General features: G+C 34.0%; 1 protein-coding gene across 2 annotated transcripts in view; it reads left to right on the top strand.

The window, feature by feature from the left end:
- Positions 1 to 20,733, top strand: part of LOC142975890 (uncharacterized) — a 38,540-nt gene that overhangs the window by 16,851 nt on the left and 956 nt on the right. The window contains exons 1-8 of one of the 2 annotated variants that reach the window (XM_076119019.1): positions 12,647 to 12,763; positions 12,836 to 12,923; positions 15,127 to 15,237; positions 16,497 to 16,612; positions 17,402 to 17,587; positions 18,045 to 18,365; positions 18,737 to 18,833; positions 19,945 to 20,063. In XM_076119019.1, coding sequence (XP_075975134.1) covers positions 12,761 to 12,763; positions 12,836 to 12,923; positions 15,127 to 15,237; positions 16,497 to 16,612; positions 17,402 to 17,587; positions 18,045 to 18,365; positions 18,737 to 18,833; positions 19,945 to 20,063 — 1,041 coding nt within the window. In that variant the 5' untranslated portion in view covers positions 12,647 to 12,760. Of the gene's footprint in view, positions 1 to 12,646; positions 12,764 to 12,835; positions 12,924 to 15,126; positions 15,238 to 16,496; positions 16,613 to 17,401; positions 17,588 to 18,044; positions 18,366 to 18,736; positions 18,834 to 19,944; positions 20,064 to 20,733 lie in introns of those variants that run through there. The other variant, XM_076119018.1, reaches the window with a different exon arrangement.

Consider the following 20,733-nt stretch of genomic DNA (forward strand, 5'->3'; position numbering starts at 1 on the left):
AATTTTAGTTTTCGTTACAATTTTAAAAATAAAATAATACATTTTGATGCAGGCAAAGTAAAGAGGCACCCTTTCCTTTCAAATTCCTCTTTCAGGGGCAAGATCCGACCAGTCCTTTTCAAATGCGTCTAGGTCATCCCGCCATCTCCATTTAAGTCTCCCGCGTCTGCTATGACCATCTTCTGGCATCCAGTTGGTAGATATGCGGGTCCACCTTTCCGAATGCATATGGATAACTAGCTGACCCGCGCAACTTCGCTTACGTCACGTAAGAGTCATATTTTCCCCGTTCTTGTAAATTGTTTTTACTGGTACTCTTAGCCTTCCTCGATAAATGGGCTATCTAACAATGAAAGAATTTTTCAAATCGGACCAGTAGTTTCTGAGATTAGCGCGTTCAAACAAACAAACTCTTCAGCTTTATAATATTAGTATGGATGTGGCCGGCTCAGTTCCATTTCAGCCAGGCGGTCTTCTCCCTTACATCGGCTATGCGAGTTTGGGAGCGCAGTATAGAATTTCGGACGTGATCTGTTCTTTTGATGCATAATATACTATGCTCCATCGCTCTCTGGCTCTTTCTGGTTTTCCGTAAGGGACCATGTTTGGGCAGCGTAGGTAAGGACGGGTATTAGGTATAAACATGTCGACGAGCTTTCACTTCAGTGACAGTAAAAGGTTACCCTTCATTAGCTCTTTCCTGGACCAGGATCTCTTTCAGGCACTTGTGACACGTTTGTCCAACTCTTTGTCCCGTCGGTTGTTAAAAGAGGTTATCTGGCCCTAGCAAGTGTACTCGTCGACATAGTCTATGACGTGCCCGTCTACCTCGACCCTACGTTTTGTGTTGTTGGTCATAACCTGGGTTTTTGTACGGTTCTTACTCAGTCCAATCTGAAGGTTTGCCGTGCTCAGATCTTTGAGCATTGATTCGAGTTCCGATGCCGAAAAAGAGAAGAGGACTATGTCATCTACAAAACAATGGTTTGTTAACTGTTTACCACTTACAACTATGCTTTTGATTGCCATAACACCGCCAGGCTCCTGAAAATTTCTCTGAGGGTGCTGGTAAATAATTTGGGAGATAGCTCCCTGTTTCACGCTTGGAATGATAATGTTGTCTATTGCTTTGATGAGTTTGATGTATGAAGGTACGATTCTACATAGTATCTTTAAGTAGGACTTGGATGGAGTGATGGATTCTATGGCGGAATGAGAATAATAGAGAAGAGAGATAATGCTGTCAAAAGCTTTGGAATAATCCACGAATGCTAAATATAAAGGCTTATAAAACTCAAAAACCTTTTCTATTATCTTATTTCTTTAATACTCCTGCTGCACTCAGTCTACTCGTCACGTTACCCATTGATTGATGATGATGATTGATGTTTAATTTTACTAAATAATGAAAGTTACGCACAAAGTTGATCTTAATAATTTTACTTACTTAATAAAAAGTTAGGATTTTGTCATTTAGATTGTTTAATACAATGTTTTCCTGGTCTATTCAGTTATGGTTTTACTTAGTAATTATTATTAAACTTTTTGATACGGTTTTTTTACCAAAAAAGTACAATTTACCATTTTTATTTGTAAAACTGTGTTTAATTTTTGACATATTTCTCATAATATTGGTTCAAATTTTGAATGCAAAAGGGACTTATATGCTTTTTTCTCTTAATAGGTAACAGCTATTACAAAGTTTATTTTGTAGAAAGATAGAGCTAAAAAATACGCATCTAATGATATATTAACATCTTATATTTAATAAATAAATATATGAAATGTTATAAAAAAACAGTTTCAAAAATTTGTTTTGGCTCTCCTGTAAAATTTATAGATTTCGATTTGTGGCCCTTTTGTATTCAAGGAGCGACATGACTTTTTGTGATTTAAAAGCATTTGATTGGGATCTGCAGTACTAGTCGGTGATTCGATGTGAATTGGATGCATGTCACACCGCATGTTTGTCTGTTACGCTGCCACGGCTAAATCACCGATCCGATTTTCTGTTGTTAGTACGAAGATGTTGAAGACCCACGATCAAACATGGCTACTGTTTTAAAATATTATTGATGGTACTATTATATATTCTATGGTACTCAAAGAGCAGGAGCGGGGGGGGGGGACGTTGTACTCTTGCTCCCCATTGATAAGCTAGTATCTGTTTTGCTGTCACCATAAGGTGTTGGAGTTGAGGTGAGTTGAGGAGTTGAGTATCAAATTGTATAGAAGTATTTTGAGTGACAAATTTTTAGCGCTAGTCCTGACTTTCAAAAATCTTGATATTTTAATTCAATACAAACTCGATATTAATTAATAGCTATGTAAAATATTAACTTTAGACATTCTACTATAGTTTCATTCATTAGGTACAATTTCATTTAGGTAAACATAATGTACTTATGTTTCGTCGAAAGGTTAGGTACTATAATTAGGTAAATAGTCTAACAATACGGTACACTGGTTTACATCGTTAATTGGTATAGTTCTAGGAATGTGTTAGCACTCGTACAAGAAAAACAAAATACAAGAGTAATAATGTTCTTGTTTTCAGTACATACCTATTCAGAATTATATTTTGTTTAATAAGTAACTAGGCCTTTCTAATGTTAAGGGCTATATAACTGAGGGGGAATCAAATATATTTAAAGAGATAGAAGTCTTGAAAGTTTAAAATTTGATTATACGTGAGACTGATTTTGAAGGCTATATTTACTATGTAATTTTTATCGAGGATCAACTTTTGCTTTAATTGGATTAACGTCAATACGTTACGTCACTTAAAAAATAAAGTAGTACTATTGAGCACAGTAGTAAAGCTATCTTTGCTTGTCAGTAATTTGGTTTTAATCAGTCTTTATATCAATTATTCAGAGTCAATTCATTTCTTAAACCTTAAGTGTTTATCTCGTAATATCTTATGTTTATTAAAACACAATATTCTTTAAAATATATAATGAACGATTGTATTGTATTTCGTCGTTATTAGAAGCGTTTGTAACAATAATTTCGTAGTAACGTAGGAACTGTTGAAATTGTAGTTGTTTTACAGGATGTTACTACGAATTATTGTGGGTATTGCACAATTTTGATTAATTATTTACTTCATACCTTCCTGCACGTTTGTTATGTATGTTTTATCGTATTGGGTTTTTTAATAGTTGTTCATAATTAAGTACTTTTACAGTATTTTTATATTCGAGCCTACGAATGGGCCAATCAATGGTTAGGAAACATACAAGAGTGTTATTGTGTACTGAAAATATTGAATTAATAGTTCTATTGTCGTCAATGGGTCTTAACTAAAACACGAAATTGTGATGTAATTCTATTCGGTATTTCCATACAAAGAACATTTTTTTGTCGATATTCGTTCATTTGTCTTGTCGTCAATTACCTAATTATATATTTTTTTATTGGCATAAAATGTTTACATACGCTTACGTCTGATTTGAATGTTCTCGAAGGAAGTATTTTGACACCGTAAACCGTTGCTATGGCAACAGCTACAAACGCAAAACAATCGCAAATGTTGATGGAATAGGATTTGAAGTAATAAAATTAATTCATCTATTCTAACTTGTAATGAAACATTCTTTATTCTTAATTCAAATATTCAAACGATATAAAATACATTTTGCCTTATTATTACGTTTTAAAACAGCCGTTTCCCAGTAATTATTGTAGTAATGTTTAGTTAAACCTTCACCCGATGTAAATATGGTTATTGTCTGTAGTTCCAATAAGAACATTGAAAGTTATATAATAGCAGGACAATACGGCGATAAATGTTGAAGATGACCGAGAAACTTAAATGAATAGAAAGTTGTCATTGAGAAAATATAAAAATGTATACTTGCAGTTTCTAACACATTATTCAATTTCGAATTTTCATTATTAGATGAGAGTAGGTACCACTAATAAGCAGAGATTCTTCAATAAAGTAGATTTGACTAGGTACCTTAAACTTTAGGATAGAAGATGCTGCAACCGTTGGTACTAAACAAAATTGGTGCTGAAAGAGGAATACTCCAATCAAGAGGCTCAATTTGAATATATCTTGTTTCCGTTCTCTCTCTCGAAAGGCATCAGTCTGAACCAGTTGCTACCAATAATTAATAAAGTGTAAAGTAATAAAGTAAATGCATTTCATTACAAGGTGTCAGATTTAACTGTTCAGAAAATATACAAATCGAATCATCCCATTAACAAATAATTGAAACATCCCACCTTTTGTTGTTGCTTTCCAAAGGAACTGTGAAAATTGACTTCGAGCGCTTCGAAGCCAAAATTAAATGATTCAATGACCAAATTTGAATTATTCATTGTGTTGTTGCTCAAAGGAATCAAAATGTACGGAACATCTTCAAATTGAGTTAGATATTGAATTACCGAATCAAAGTTAAATCGTTTTACTGTTAGGTACGACATCTGTTGTGTTGTTGATTTGTTTGTTCATTACTTTGACCTGTACCGTTCAATTGTAAAAATGTTTCGCGGTTTGAAAATACGTAAACAAAAACAAATGGCATTTTTCTAACCGAATGATTTAAGGCTGTATTTCATTGACTGCGTGACTGGGCATTGTATTTTTTAGTTATATCGCTAGTTTGTGAAGTAATTCTCAGGTACTGAATGTTTGGAAATGTACTAAACCGCAAGTATAATTCATTGCATGCCAGACGGCGCGTGTGACGCAATGAGGTGGACCTCACGCCTATAACATTGCATTAACCGTCTCGGATGCAGTTTCTACACGATATCACGATATCTGAGCGATTTATTTCATTATTGCTGTGAGTCTGTTTAATCTAGCTCTATAAATAATTCCCTAGAAATTAACCTTCAAATCTTATAAGAACCTCAGATATACTTCAGTAATTCATGGTTCTATAGCCCAAATGCACAAGGCTTTACCATTACAGCAAAGAAACGAACGGCCGTTATACAGACAAATCGTCTAGTCACAATAAGTAATCGGCTATGTCGCCTTGGTGACCTGATGACTTGGTACTTATAGCGGAAGTTATTTAAAAAACTGAACAGATAAACTCAGTTAATACTAGAAACTAGCAACGTAAGGTGCAATAATTGCTGCTGCATAATTTGAATCAACACAAAGGCATGGTAGTAATTATTTACGTGACCCGTATGTCGTAATGCCAACGATATAATAATTATGTTGTGTAATTGTGTGTGGCTACTCGCCATGGAAATATCCGTCCATGGACAATGGTGGCGCAAACATACATCAAAAATACTAAATCACGAGTTCTAACTAATGCATGAGTGATGCTAAATTGTTAGTTGTGTAATACTACGCATATTTTTTCATAAGAAGTGTAAGCCTTGAAAGTTGCCATTGTTTATTTTTAAAAATACTTACCATTAGATCCTTACCATGTCTGGAAGGCTAATTTAGTGTGTAAAAGAAATAGTAAAATCGTTTTTTGCTGCGGTTATTTACGATACGTTGAATTTAATTATTGAGGTTTTTTTAGATAAGTAGGCACCTACAGCTTTTATTTGCAATCATTTATTTTAAAGTAACATGACATTTATACGCCCACGTGGTGGATAGCTTCTAGAAAGACATTCGAATAAAATGTATTAGTTATTCATGACATATATTGTTGTTTCATAGAAACATGCTAAATACACAAAGTTAAACTAGTACTAATCACCAAACATTACCTGCGGCATTGCAAATTGAATTCATAATTCATCCAATCAGGTTATTACAAACGGTTCGTCTCATATTATTAAACAGAACGAATTAACCAATGTTTGAAAACCACCCACTATGAAACATTAGTGGTGACAAATATATTGTAAATTGAAATATTGCAATAGTTCATACAATATTTGGTTTAAATACAAGTGACCCTCACAGATATTATGTTCTCTGAATGGGTTGTGGAATTCCCGAATGTTAATGATAATTTAACTGCTATTGTAATTTATACCGGTGTCGTTAGTCTGGTCAAATGACCTAGTAATTAGTTGGATTCTATTGACTCAAAATAATAGCATTGATAGTGTTTATAACATACGATGTTGCGCCGAGTGGCTTTGATTTCCACCATTGTTTTGTGCCTCAAGGATAGTTTGGGTGCACTGTGCAAAACATAGGTCTTTGTTTGCATATTTGTTAGGTCCCTACAATACAAGTTTCATTCTTAGTCTTAAATGGAATGGAAAAAAATGGAGTATTTCGATTCATTTTACGTTATGAAAAATACTAGCTACGTTAGTTCCTTATCTATTTCATAACAATATGTTTTGTTTGAAATTCTACTATTTTTCTATCAGATTTACGAGGGTCTAACTTAGTTGCAATCAACATATCCTGAAAAAAATCATAACTCACGAGAACGGTTTCAATATCGCAACCGTTTAGTAGTACTTATCATAACTATTTAACGCTCCACCGATAACTGTATGCCACAAGGACCTTTTGAAATAAAACCCGAACGTTCCTCTTCACGCAGTCTCGAAGGTTTCGCTACTAAATATCGCGATTATTCCGCGACTCACGACTACTTTGTATGCTGTCTTCGTATTCGCATAAAAATCGTAGGTGGTACAAGCACCTTAGTTATGAGTGAGCCAGAATGATATGGATCTTGAAATATTACTGCGTATTAAAAATATACGTTTTTATACGCGACAGTTGAGGGTTAGAGGTCTATTTTATACGAATTTCGGTAGTCAATATTGTATGACTATTTGTTTAAGTATTATTTTATTATGATCTTTGTAATTTTCATTCAACACCAATGAAATCAGGTACGAGAATACAATCTTCATGGTCCATGACCTGGAATTCGAGTATGACAAAGATTACGTTAGCCTCTCTTATTATATTGAAAACACTAGTAATAACGTTTATTATTGTCAAACAGAAGAATATTCCTAATTATAATAAATACCATTCGACAAAACACGACATAACACATATAAATATCGCTTGGCAATCACAATACGACATAATTTACAATAAATAACAAGTCGGGTACAAATCTATACAACCTGTTACGTAATATTGCTTTCGAACTTCCTTCAACAGTGTATTAATTGGGGATCAAAACGTCATAAATTTAAAGCCCGCTGAGCTATTGTGGGGAGCCCACTTCCGGCGCAATCACACTGGGCTTAAGGACAGACGAACAGGAATTAACAAAGCAACCAACTGTTGTGGTTTGACGTCTTCGATGCAGTCTTGTTGAATGAAGCTTGAAATATACTTCGTAAGAAACTTGTGTTTGAGTGTCTTTATGAACTTATCGACAACGAAAGCTGCCTTGTCTTCGATGACTGTGCTAATGAAAAAGACATACTGTAGTTTTATATTTCACTATCACAATACATTAATCGATCGATTTGTTCACTTTAAATATAGACTTTCTAAAGTTATACATTCGAAAACATTGTCGACTAGGGTCAAACGTGTAGTAAAAAAAAATCTGTGTCTAACATTTTGATGTCTTTTTTATATTCATTTAAATGTTTAGCTCTTTTAGACACAATATTCTTTCATCCAAATAGCAAACGTATATTGCATAATTCATTAAACAGTCAACCACAAATCCACTAAACATGGGTCAGTCCCAAAAGAGGGTTGACCAAAACCGATGCAGTTTGGTTTGGCAACAAAGTATACTGCGTATAGTTCCCTTGAGTGATCCTTGTCACCTTGTGTCACCTACGGGGTGGGCGCTTGTGGCTGACCAACATGCCGGAACAAATTTGTGGCAAGTGACATGCAACCGTTGATTAATTAGACCGGGATCCTGTAGTTGTCTATAATATTGTTTAAGTTTGACTTGGTGCGACGCGAGACGTGTCTTGATAAATTTGTTTGGTATGGTAACGTTTGATTGGTATAAATTTTGATTTATACCAATCAAACGTTAATAATATACGAACGGATATAACGAAATCTTGTAAGAAAATAAAACAGTTGCGAACCTAAATACGTGGTATATGTATATCTTACTTATTTTTCACATAGATGATTGAAGTTTTTTCTGTATAGAAAATGGATAGTAGATAAGCAATGTTAGGCACAATTTGAAACTTATAAGAAGATTCCATTATTACATTAAATGTTAAAACAAGCTCTTATTTTAACAAATCTATAGCCTCTCTACGTAATTTTTCATTCGAAATCCTTCTACAAAATATCGCAAACCTACATCCTGTACTGTTTGTGCTACCAAAGAGTGATTTACAACAGTAACAAGTCAATTCGTTTCATGTCCACCGCAATTGACGTAGCACAATGCACACAGGCAATAGCGGGCATTCAAAGCGTTGCTATTCACTTCGCACTGACGGTGACGCGGGAGCAATGGCTGTAAACAAAGTCGAAAGTGACTGTCGCACGCAAGTTCCAATTTTATTTTATGCTTTAACAGTAAAGGAGTGAGTAAAAACCAATGTTAAGTCTTCCTTTTTGCATTTTGTGGTACGCGAAAAAAGTGACGATGAAAAATTTATTTCAAACTGTTTTTGTATCTAATTTTAATTACATATTATTATTGTGTAGTTTTTTTTATTAAATAGTACATAAATTATTCAGTATTCATCGCGTCTGTTAAACGCCTCTCCATCCATTAGAGGGCGAGGATATTATTAAGGCTATAGCCTTATATTAACCACCATTAAAAACCCTGAAGAACTTAAGTATTTCAAAAGAAAATGAAAAATGTAATAGCTCTTCGCCCAACCCAGGAATCTAACCCAAACCTTTTGACAGAGTTGTTTAAGCATAATACATCTTTTCACATTTAATGACTTAATGAATAAACACTTTTTTTTCAATATGTAACTATGAATAACAAACAACCGAAATATAGTAAACATTGTGTAAAGAAACTCTATCAGTCAATAAATGATTGTGTACCATTTCCACATCAACAAATCATCCGTAAACTATAGCGTGTGGGCAGATTGTTATTGAATTCACAAACTTAATAGGATATGCCCGATTCGTTTTTATTAGAGGATATTTACAAACAATTACAAAGATGGCAATAATACGAACAGTAACTGTAGCGCGATTCTCTACAGTCGGTACTTTCGAATATTTAAGTTTGACCATTTAATATACACTGCAAAAAATTTGGTTTTCATACAATTTATTTTCAAATTTTTTTTCGATAGCTAGCCGGTCGTTGTTAGTCGATAGTGGTAGAGAATTGTGGTACGGCACCCGGAAAATCAGATCAGCGCCTCTAGAGGGGGCTGCGAGAATTATTTTTGTAGTACATTTTAAATGTCAAATTCTCGTTATTGCGATATTACCGATTACAGTGAATTTCGCTAATGGTTAACAACAGGCTATCAAATTTTTTTTCATGGAAACTCAGCGCTTGTAGCGGATGCCAAAGGAACTGATTGTGATAAATTTCAAATTCTCGATAGGTACTCTTTTTTGCCGACTGCGAAAACTCGTACAAATAAAAACCACCGAAAATATCGATTGATTTGCTATAAACACATCGACAATTTGACTTCATATGTGCATTCGTTATAATTATTTGCTTTGGTATTATGAATTATGCATGTTCATATATTATGCCGACCCCTTGTTGTCTCATGAGATTTCTTTGTTTTTATAGCAATCGGAAATTGTTACGCTCATTATAATTGTTATTTATGATTTATCTAATACAGCCTTATTGATAATTTTGGTCGTGTATTGCCGACGATTGATGATATCTCGAAAAAAATTATCATGATTGTTAATTTTGTGAAAATAATGATTTTATTTTAAAATATACAAGAATATAACAGTAACAAAATAAATATACACCAAGAATGAATTAAAGATGAATAAATTTAGTTTCCAGATAAGTTATTGTAGTTGTTACAAAAACTATATTCCGCAACTGCGCTACTTTTCTAAAAATCTTTCAACGTAGGCAAATTCACAGCAAACAACTATAAATAAAAACACAAGACGTAAATGTAGATATTATTCAAAATACTTGTTTACTATAGACTTATCTAAGACTGCCCGTTTGTTTTATTCCTTCCTCATTCGAACAACCTATACAGAGCCAAGACACTCATTAATTATTCCCACCTTCAAGATTGCATAACTACTTCTTACGGCTCTTAAAAGCCATTGTTTACTAGTGAACGTATCAAACGTACTATTTTATAATATACCCATTTGTAGTCGTCCAACAAAAGTTTTATGGCGTATTAAATTAACGTTAGGCCACCCGCATAAAGGATGTATTTGCTTAAGTTCTGGGGTCATAAAAGTACGTATAAGCACGCAAAAGTTCTAGATAGAGTAGCTTGTACAGTAGAAATTTGGTACATTATGTCAATCAGGGTTATACATTTGTATGAATTAAGTTACACGCATATTGGCATGATTTACATATTCTTTCGAGTTAATCTTTAGAATCTAACTTTGTCGATACACGTTATAACGTGCGTAACGTTATGCGTGTCAATTCTTCTTCTAGCATATGTCAAAGCGACCTTTTTATTCGAAGTGGCGATTTTCTACAACAATATTTTCGTGACTTCTTAGTTTAGTGTAACATATGCCAAAGAAGCTATATTTTTCAAGATTATTTTGGTCGGAAACTCTAGATTCTTTTATTGTCTGTGTTATTGTGTGTCAGTCTCGCACGGTTTCCGTAATAAAATTTTGAATGAAGGTTTGAATTCTATAAGGCATGCGATGTGCGTATAGTCTACATGCCAATGCAGAACGTAATACCGCAAATTATAACGCGTCCAACACGTGTTTGTACCGTGACTCACAAATCTATGCGGCTATGGGTATTTCCTATCGTTTTAATGCATACTGAGCGATTAATTTCATATTGCTTCCTAGTTCTTTCTAGAATTATAAGTTTTGACTTAGTCATCATGCGCGGTCGTAATGAAAATATAATGTTAAAGTTAAAAATAATACTTTACAGGTTAACTAACTAGAGTTACCAGTTGACTAAGCCAAATTCGAGTATTATGTAGGAATCAAACTTATACCACGTTAAAAACGCTAACCATAACCGGTAACCGTTTATACCGTAAACTCGGTTATCGAGAAATACCAAATATTTGATTTGAATATTATATCTGTTATATGAAACCGCAAAAGCAATCAATTTTAAACAGATAAAACGTAAAAGTAAATATTTCTTCAATAAGTCATATTTGATGACGGACATAAATTGAAGGAACGTAACGATTGGAGAGATATAAAAAATTGAATGATGACAATTTGTAACCGATCTGTCAGAAACGTAAATGAATGTTTCGGAGTGTTGGCTGTTTGAGAATATTTATTTCTTTATTCTTACATTGATGTGTGAACGGAAAGTATTTTTATCGAATATTTTCATGGAAGGAAAATCCATACTAGACTTTACATTATTGACGCACCACTCAATAGTCGAAGTAATGTATAATAGCATTCCTTGAGGCTTAACTATTCTTATCTTAATTTGTCGGGGATACAGGTTCAAGACAAGCGAAAAACATAAACAGAATAAATAAACAAATATTGCATAATAATATTGACATTAAAGAACCCATTGGTCAACCCGAGAGAGAGTTACATTTATCCGCTACGAACAACTTTCACAGTAATTTGCCCCCTGGTCATACCCGTATTACAGCATTGTGAACAAATAAACCTTTAATGCAAAATGTGCTCATATTTTTGTAATAAAACCTATAAATTAGCGCACAGGATCGTTTAAAGCACAATTTATGGATTCACCTCCATAAAATTTTCAATTAGTTACTCTCCCGAGTCGAATTTTGTTTTAAATACAAACGTTTACCGCGTTCGGTTTGGATAATTATAATTCATTGTATTTATAGGATCCTTTTAAGCAAGTAATATGCTTGCAATTATTGTACATACATTATAAAAACATATAAAGCTTGAATTGACGTAGCATTGATATGTTAGCGGAATAAAATTTGGAACTCAAATACATTCATAGCATTGCATTACCACGACGTCCATATATCACCATGACGTCTAACAGTCGCAGTCATTTTGCCTTGAGGTCCAAATGTCCGAACTACGACTTCGCTCTTGCGGCGTCCCTACTTTAGATTGACGGTTAGTTGACTAACAAGGTACTAACGATACGGCGACGATCTCTTTATGAAAGAATTCGTGAGTGTATTACGGCTGTATTACAAATATTTTAAGTAATAGCACTTACAAATGTCCCTGTCTAGGCCATTGGGGAAACGAGAATGTAATGTAGATGTAATTTAAGTAGTAGTTGTATAGTAATCTGTTTGAAAGGCTTTTTATCCGACACTGAATTATTACTCGACAATAAAAACACGTTGATGTCATCTATACTATCTATACTAATATTATAAAGCTGAAGAGTTTGTTTGTTTGATTGATTGAACGCGCTAATCCCAGGAACTACGGGTGTGATTTGAAAAATTCTTTCAGTGTTAGATAGTCAGTTTATTGAGAAAGGCTATAGGCTGTATCTGCATCACGCTACGACCCATAGGAGCAGAATACCAATAAAAAATGTTACACAAACAGGGAAAATTTTGACCCATTCTCTCTTATGTGGTGCAGTCAAAGTTCCGCGAGTCAGCTAGTTTAAAATATTACTCAGAACAATAAATACGATAACACTACTTGTGATAGTAAATTTATTCAACAATATCTGCCAGTGTCAGTCAGTGCTGACCCGTCTATCACCGCTTTGATAGGCGCTCCTCTCGGCTATAACATTGCAAAATGGTATAATAAAAATACTCCAACAATATTGATATAATAAGAAGAGTTTGTAATATTTTTATTACTTTTTTACAGGCTCCACAGTTTATTACTTTCAAAGAAGGCAAATTGGGAGTCAACTTCGGTGGATACCATGCGGCCGTTGGTCTCGGAGGATTATTGGGTAAGGTTCACTTTATAAATGTCTCAGTCTGGAAATATGTATCTGTATTATGTGTCGTTTATTGACGTATTAAGTATGTAGGCGAGCAGTTGTTTGTTTACGAAAATAATATCCAGAAAGGAAGTTTCCGTTAGATAAACTGTTGTATTATTTATTCATTGCCTTTAATACATGTCTTTAATACTTCTTTAATACTATTATTGAAACTAGTCGAAACAACCCTATTCTCGTAATTTTTTAAAGTCTAGTCTAGTGGTAGTAATTGTCTTATTAGTAAAGTTTAAATGAATACTTTGTATCCTTTTTTGGTTTCTATGGCGCACCCGGAAAAAATATTTACCATTATTTTTCGTTCCGGATGGACGATGCTATAATGACCGAAATATCACATTTTTTTAATAACATTTCTAAACATAGAATGAGATTTTGCTGTATGTTTTTTTATAATAACGGTGTTTAATGAGGCTCTTAGCTATGAAAAGGAAATCTTGAACCTCGCTCTTTTAAATCATTATGTTTGTGTTGAGTTATTTTATTCATACATTGAGTTATTTTATTTAAGGATACTTGAATTGAGTTTTATAAACACCTTGAACGTTTTACAAAGAAAATAATATTTGAGACCCTTATAGTAACTAGTATATTTTAATATATATTTGAAACCAAACAACAAGTTATTATTTTATCATCACTCTTCAATCTGATAATGGAAAACAATCAGTCATTATACTTAGGTCACTACTTATATTTTGAGCCTTGACGAATCTGATTGTTTTAGACCCCATTTGGTGTTTTCATCGTAAAGTTTGACCTTTTTGACTACTACATTCCTAAGAAAGTTTTGGAATCTGCGCTGAAAATATTTTCAATATCGTCGATCGAAAATTGTAAGTGTGCGGGAAAATGGTATTAGGATGTTAACATTTTCGTGCAAATATTTTTTACGACTTTCAACGTGACTTATAGAAACAGTCGTGTCTATATCGAATTATTTATTATCTTGGTGATAAAGTCCAATCTTTTGAAAATTTAAAACGCTAATATGTAGAGTTCTATCATGATTATTTTTCCCTCACCAATGAAATTCCTGAAGGGCGTCCAAGGTCACCAGTTGTGTCCGGAAAAATCGATGCTGTGCGAAAATTAATTATGCAGTTTCGTTTCCTGACACATCAATAGATCGATACAATTCTATACATTATTTCCACTCTTAGATATAAAATATTTGGAGAGAACATTTCCGCTTAGAAGTTTTTTTCTAGATGAGCCAATTTTTTTTCTACAAGAATTCGCAAAGGTACTCGCGCCGATTAGTGCGAACAAATGCTTGAAAATTCTATCGTTTTGCTTCAAAATACATTTATCAAATCGTGACAGACCACAGATCTAGGGTCAATGTGCATGAGCCGAAAAGTAAACGTCAATCGACTTCATGGGTGCTTTAACATGAACCAAATCCAGAAAAAGTTTTTCGCGCTCGAAGCACTTTGAAACAAATAGTCCCTTGATTTTTTATAAAAACTTTGTAACGGCCCAAAATGTTTTTAGAAAAATGTAGAATGGTTAATTCTTATCGATTTACAATCAAAAGTTTACCGAAAGACTGGTTTAAAATATGGAAAATCTACAAAATCCTACAGGTCGAGTGCCATAATGACAATGCCCGCCCTAACGCATCTTGTTAAACAACCGGCTGTTATGTGCACGAAAATAATCGAATGAATTAGTTTCTCGCCATACACTACAGTTTGACATCAAATGACTTTATTTAGTTCCAAAACGTCAAGAATAAATAGCATTAACCTTGATTTTACATCGGCACAAGAAACAGTTTATGCTTTTAAACACCCTGTTTTGAAGGGGTCTTCGGGAAAGAAAAAAAAATATTAAAAAAATATTTCGATCAGATAAAAATTTACCTAGATCATGCATAAGAATACCCGAGAACACGATAAAGTAGTTTCCACTCACATATTTACCGTTTTTCATAGTTAGGCTCAAAATATAAGTAGTGGCCCACGTATATGATTGCATGTAACAATCGACGCTATTTACGTCAATTGAGGTGTTAATAAAATATCGTTTGTAGCGAGATTGAAATCATTAGTATGTAGTTTTTGCTATGCAATTATACGTTAATTCCCGTATTTCAAAGATTCTAGAAGTAATATGTTAAAAAACTTAATTGTTTTAACGTTTTCAGGTAATAATGGTGGTGCTGGAGGAGGCCTGTTTGCTGAAGCAGGCACACCATTCGGCCAGGCGGCAAAGGCTGGACTAGGGGGATCAGTTGATGCTCGTGGTGAATCACAAGGTATGCAAATTGTTGTTGTTTTCTTAAATATTATATTGTGCTTTGGATGGCTTAAGGTAAAAAAAGATTAAAATGTTTGCAGTTTTGCATTCTAAGACAAAAGTGCCAAGAAAAGGGACTGGGTAGTTTTCGACTAATTTTGTATGAAAATTTGATCATCGCCCCTAGCGGGTGCCGTAGTTACATATTCGCACATTCAGTATATTTATCAAAATATGTCAAACTCTCGATAATTGACGGTGCAGTGGGTTGACAAAAAATACGATGATGACGATGGCTTTGCATATGAAACATTTGCATATATTATATAGACTAGTAAAATCTAAAACTTGGATCAAAATGAAGGCAGACGATATAGACTAAGAATTTTAATATAATAATATCTAAGCTTATTCTATCTCACGTGAATCCTCGCCGATATGCGAAGATAATCTGCTTTACTATAGAGAAGTTTTGAAACACACGATTAAAATGGCTTAAGATTATATCAAAGACGGGTCTACATTCTTGTTATAAAATGACAATGATTAAATTATGAAAACATATTTTAGTGTAAGCTAACTTGTTTATTATCCTCACTGAAAACATAAAGGTTTAGATGCGTTTAATTTTATGCTGATGTGAGTATTTAAAGAAAGAATTTTAGTAGAAGAATTGCTGGTATTATCTTAGTAATACTTTATCTTTCGAGAGTTAATGAAGTCGCAGGTACAATGAATGGGTCGTCACCTCTAGCCCGACCTTTGCAGTCAGTGCGCTATTAGTCGTATAACGTTTGTTCAATGTTCTAGGAAAAAATCGACAGATTAACGCTTGCAGTAATGTTAGGTTACTTATGGACGAGAATAATTATAATAATGATTGTTTTCAAGAAACCAGTTTAATGAATATTGTAATAGCTAATGACGCTGTTTTTAATATTAATATTCCGTTTTGTGTTGATAGAAAATTATATTGTTGCAATTTGTTTCCATTATGCAGTCTTGGTTATGAGTTATTTAATGAAAAGGATTTTAGTAATTCCCCGTAAACTTTTGCTTAGTTTTACATAAATCACGCACTCTTTAAAGACGATTACGTTGCATACAGCATTTGATCCAATGTGTCTGATCCGACAACGATATGAAAAATTAATAATGAACGGCTCGCAATTGCTATTAAAAATTGTCAAAACAAGCCCACTCACAAATCTTTAATTTAAAGTTCTTCACTATATTTTTATTTCTGTCTTTGAAGCAATACTTTTTGTTCTTTAACAGGCGGATTATACGCTGGTGCGACTGCTGGAGGTAACGTGAGAGCAGCTGCCGGCTTAGGAGGTGAAGTAGCAGCGGACAGATCGTCGGGAGCTGGGTTCGCTACTGCCTCAGGCTTGGTAGGTCACAAAGCAGAAAAAGCTAGAAGGAAAGAAGAGAGACGTAAATTTTTCTTCGGAGACTTCGATTAATCGGTGGAGGAATTAATCTACATTCAATACTCTTTTATATTCATTTTATATATTAATTAAGTATTAAGTATAATATATTCATATTTTCTTAATAAATATCTAACAATAACTGTCTTATCATTCAGTGAAGCGACGAGAAGGAAATCTTTTACATCATTATCATGTTATACTAGGTGCATATTTGAAAGAAGTAAATAGACAACATAAATAAATAAACTTCGAACACATTTTCAAAATTACTTTTTCCGCTACAAAAAAAAACACTCATTATCATTATAAATAACTACTTACTCAATAATTATAGTAAGAATATTCGAATCAAATGTGCACCTAGTACTTTCTGTATCTACTCTACTCAGTCGAAACATATCAGCAGAAAAACTCGTCAAGGTCTAACGTGAGGTTTCTTACAGGAATAAGGTAAAAATACCAACGTTTTCTACGTGCATGCATTCACAATGCACATCCATACGCCATTTTCAAGTCTTGTTTTTGGAACTTCATCTTTCACCATTCATGTTGTGCTGCGAACATCTCGCATGGTGCTTTGAATAGGCATTAGGCTATTTTCATCCACATACTTTGCTCTTAGTAGCATGAACCAGTTTTTCATACCATTATTGCAGCAAACGTACTTGCGTATCATTGCCTATGGCATGTATGCATGTGATAAACTAATAGTTTGCAGTGAAATTAATACAAGTTTTATGATAACAGGGAGGAGCGTCAGTAGTCAAGCAAATTTCTGCTGGTCCAGCCGCAGAAGTAAAACCAGTGCACAAGAAAGTTTATTCTGAAGCAAACTTCGAAGCCGCTAATGAAATAGTACCAGTTGCAAAAGCTGACGTTCAAGCTAATGTGGACGTAAAAGCTGAAGCCCAACCCGCTGTCATTGTCAAAGAAGTGAGTAAACGAAGATGTACCCGGGATCATAGAAGTACCTACTATAAGCCAAATAATTTTCAACACATGAGTTCTTGGTTTATTATTCCCCAGATAAGGTTTACTGAACCCAAGTGGTTGATGCCACAGGAGTATAATTATTACAAACAGGTATTATCTCTAAGATTTTGAAGTATGTTCGTGCACACAGAGGCCTCCAGACCGCCGAAATATTGCAGCACTTAATGTTAATTGTCTATAATTTTATACCTTACAGCACTTATGGAACCAACCGAAACTGCACCCGTGAATTAACTCATGTTGTTACTTTTTTATGTCTAAATATCAAATAGCGTTACGAAAATTTATCAAACTATGAGTAACGAATAAAAAACATGTGACCAACATAAAAAGATTAAAAACACATTTAGTACTACTATTTTACTTCTGAATTCTAACTCGTCCATATTATTTAAAGGTATACGTCGCGCCACCACCACCTCAAGTGGTTGAAAAGACCATCATCCGTGCACACAAGCCCCACCGCCACCATTTCCATAAGACGGCATACATCGGTGGTTACATTGGAGCCGGTGGCGAGGCCGCTGTTGCACCAGAAGTAGTAAAAACCGTCCAACCGATTGAGAGACGAGCTGATGTCGGTGTCGCAGGAGAAGCTCATGCTTCTGCTGGAGCTGGTGCTAATGTGAATGCTAACCACGGCGGATCCGGGGAAGTGACTTACACAAAGAGAGTGACCGTACAGAAAAGCCCAACCTTCTTCCAGGATATTTTCAATGTAGGTACTTTACTTCCTAAAATCTTTATAAATAAGTAAATGAATTTCCATCACTGTCCCACTGCTGGGCAAACGTCTTCTTCCGTAATGAGATGGAGGTTAAGCCTTAAGTCCACCACGCCAAGTACTGGTTGGAGACTTTGCATTTTTTCAAGAACTGTGTTAAGGAACTCTCACGCACGCAAGGTTGAATCACGTGGTTTTTCCTTCACCATTAGAAGAAGTACTCGCAATACGCTATTTGTTTTTATATTGCACAAAAAGGTCAGCACTCCTTACTTAAATATGTATTGTTTACTGAAAGTTGATTGAACTTGATGGCTTTCAACAGATGTATTATGTTGTCTAAATAATGACGCGTTTTTTTTCAGATTCCGATTGCCACATTAAAAGCAGTCAATAGCTTTTTGACAAACACAGCTGGAAGTACGAGTGTTTCTGTTCAGAAGTCAGCTTCGGTTCAAGCAGGTGGTTATGCTCACCATCATTACTAATGTGTATTATTGTGTATACTCTAGTTATTTAATTTTATATCGAGTACATTCGTTTAGTTGTGATAAGATATCTGTATTTAGTAATGTTAATGAGACGAACTAAAATATATTCTACGAAAATAAACAAATGATTATTTAGCTGTGTATAATAACAGTAAAAGAAATGAAGAGATTAGCTTAAACTAGATTCGTTACCCAAAATTGGCTCCTTCGTCAATATAATATATCACAGTAAAATTTGTCATAATATTTTTTCCGGTCTTTAAATAAAGATTGAACATTTAAAGCGAGACTTTCTTAAGAGTAAGATCAGTTTGTAGTAGGTACCAGGGTATAATTTAAATAAAAATATTTTATATCGCTTTTACAACTGTGATAAGCCTCGTGAGCGACCTACAGGGAATGGCGCACTATAATCTTGCCCTCTCCTTTGCCCTCCTAATCTTGATGATATTTTTATCACCTAGCTTTTATTACGTTTTTATTTTTTACGAGCACCCCTTTTAGGAAGAAACGTCTTCGGTGGACTTATTAAAAGAATAAATAAATTTATACAGAATAACAGCTGTATTCACTCGTAAAATTACAGGGTTTGTTTATTTTAATTTCAGTACAATAAAACTTCTATTTTATGAAACGAGTCGACCCGCTATCCTACCTTATTAATGTAATATTTTTTCCTAATTTCCTTCTCCTTTTGATTATTTGTAATACTGTATGCAAATGTTACATTTTCAGTAATTTTTCGAATAGTTTTATTCGTTGGATACTCGTTTATAACCCTTTGTATCCCTGTTACATGAGAAAAAGGTTTTTTTGTTGGTTTAGTAAAATATTGCCAATGCGTGGCGATTAAAAAGATACATGGGGACATTTATTAGTTACAAAAAGATTTGTTTCTGGAGATATATATCTAGTATCTTTAAATTAACTATAAATTTCTTTTTGGGACTACATATCCTTTGTTAACCATACCTACTCTTATTTTAATTTGATTTTCGTAGCTATTTCTTTTGTAAATTAACATTTTAGTATTTCTTATTGTGTCTAATTACATTACTCATTTAGTACTAAATTTTCTACAGAATCTGACCTAGTGTCACCGAAGCATGTGCCTGCATCAAAGACTGTAGCATCATCATCGGAAGCACACGTATCGGTACAGACACCGAGTGCTACCAAATTCATTGACGATATCTTCTCTGTAAGTTCATCTTCATACATCATTACTGCCTTCGAAAACTACCTACTTGCTTGTATAAAAACAACAGTAGCGCAATTCTGTACTGTCGGTACTATCGAGTATAGAGAGTTCGACATTTAAAATGTCCTGTCTAAATAGATCTTACAGTGCCCGGTAGAGGCGCTAAACAGATTCTAGTGTAAAGTTTCTTGATAGGTAATCGGTTGTCGGTAATTGATAGTGGAAGAGAATCGAGCTACTGTCGCTCGATTCTCTACCAATATTTTAGGGGATTGCGCTACAAAAAGTAGGAAGATTTCGAAGGTCCATTGTTTCATATCAAATCTGTTATTTGTACACAGTTTTGTTTTCTATAATAATGCATGCTTTTACAAATACATCAACATTCTTACATTTCGTGTAATACTAACTTCTAATACAAACTTCTTAATAACAACACCCTGATTTAAACTGACATTATTTCAATGTTCATAAATTAGCGTTAAATTGACAGCGATGTTTTAATCAACTACGGTGATTTGGGCTTGCATGGTTTGACGAATAATTAATAGTACTTTAGTATATTCTTTATATACCTAACGTAGCTATTGTGTAATTCTTGCTTTTTTTCTTATTTGGGGCGGTTGTAAACAAATTTTAAATTGGCAATAACCTCTTTTTAATTGATAAG

Source organism: Anticarsia gemmatalis, chromosome 10 (assembly GCF_050436995.1).
Source record: "Anticarsia gemmatalis isolate Benzon Research Colony breed Stoneville strain chromosome 10, ilAntGemm2 primary, whole genome shotgun sequence".
Classification (NCBI taxonomy): Eukaryota; Metazoa; Arthropoda; class Insecta; order Lepidoptera; family Erebidae; genus Anticarsia; species Anticarsia gemmatalis.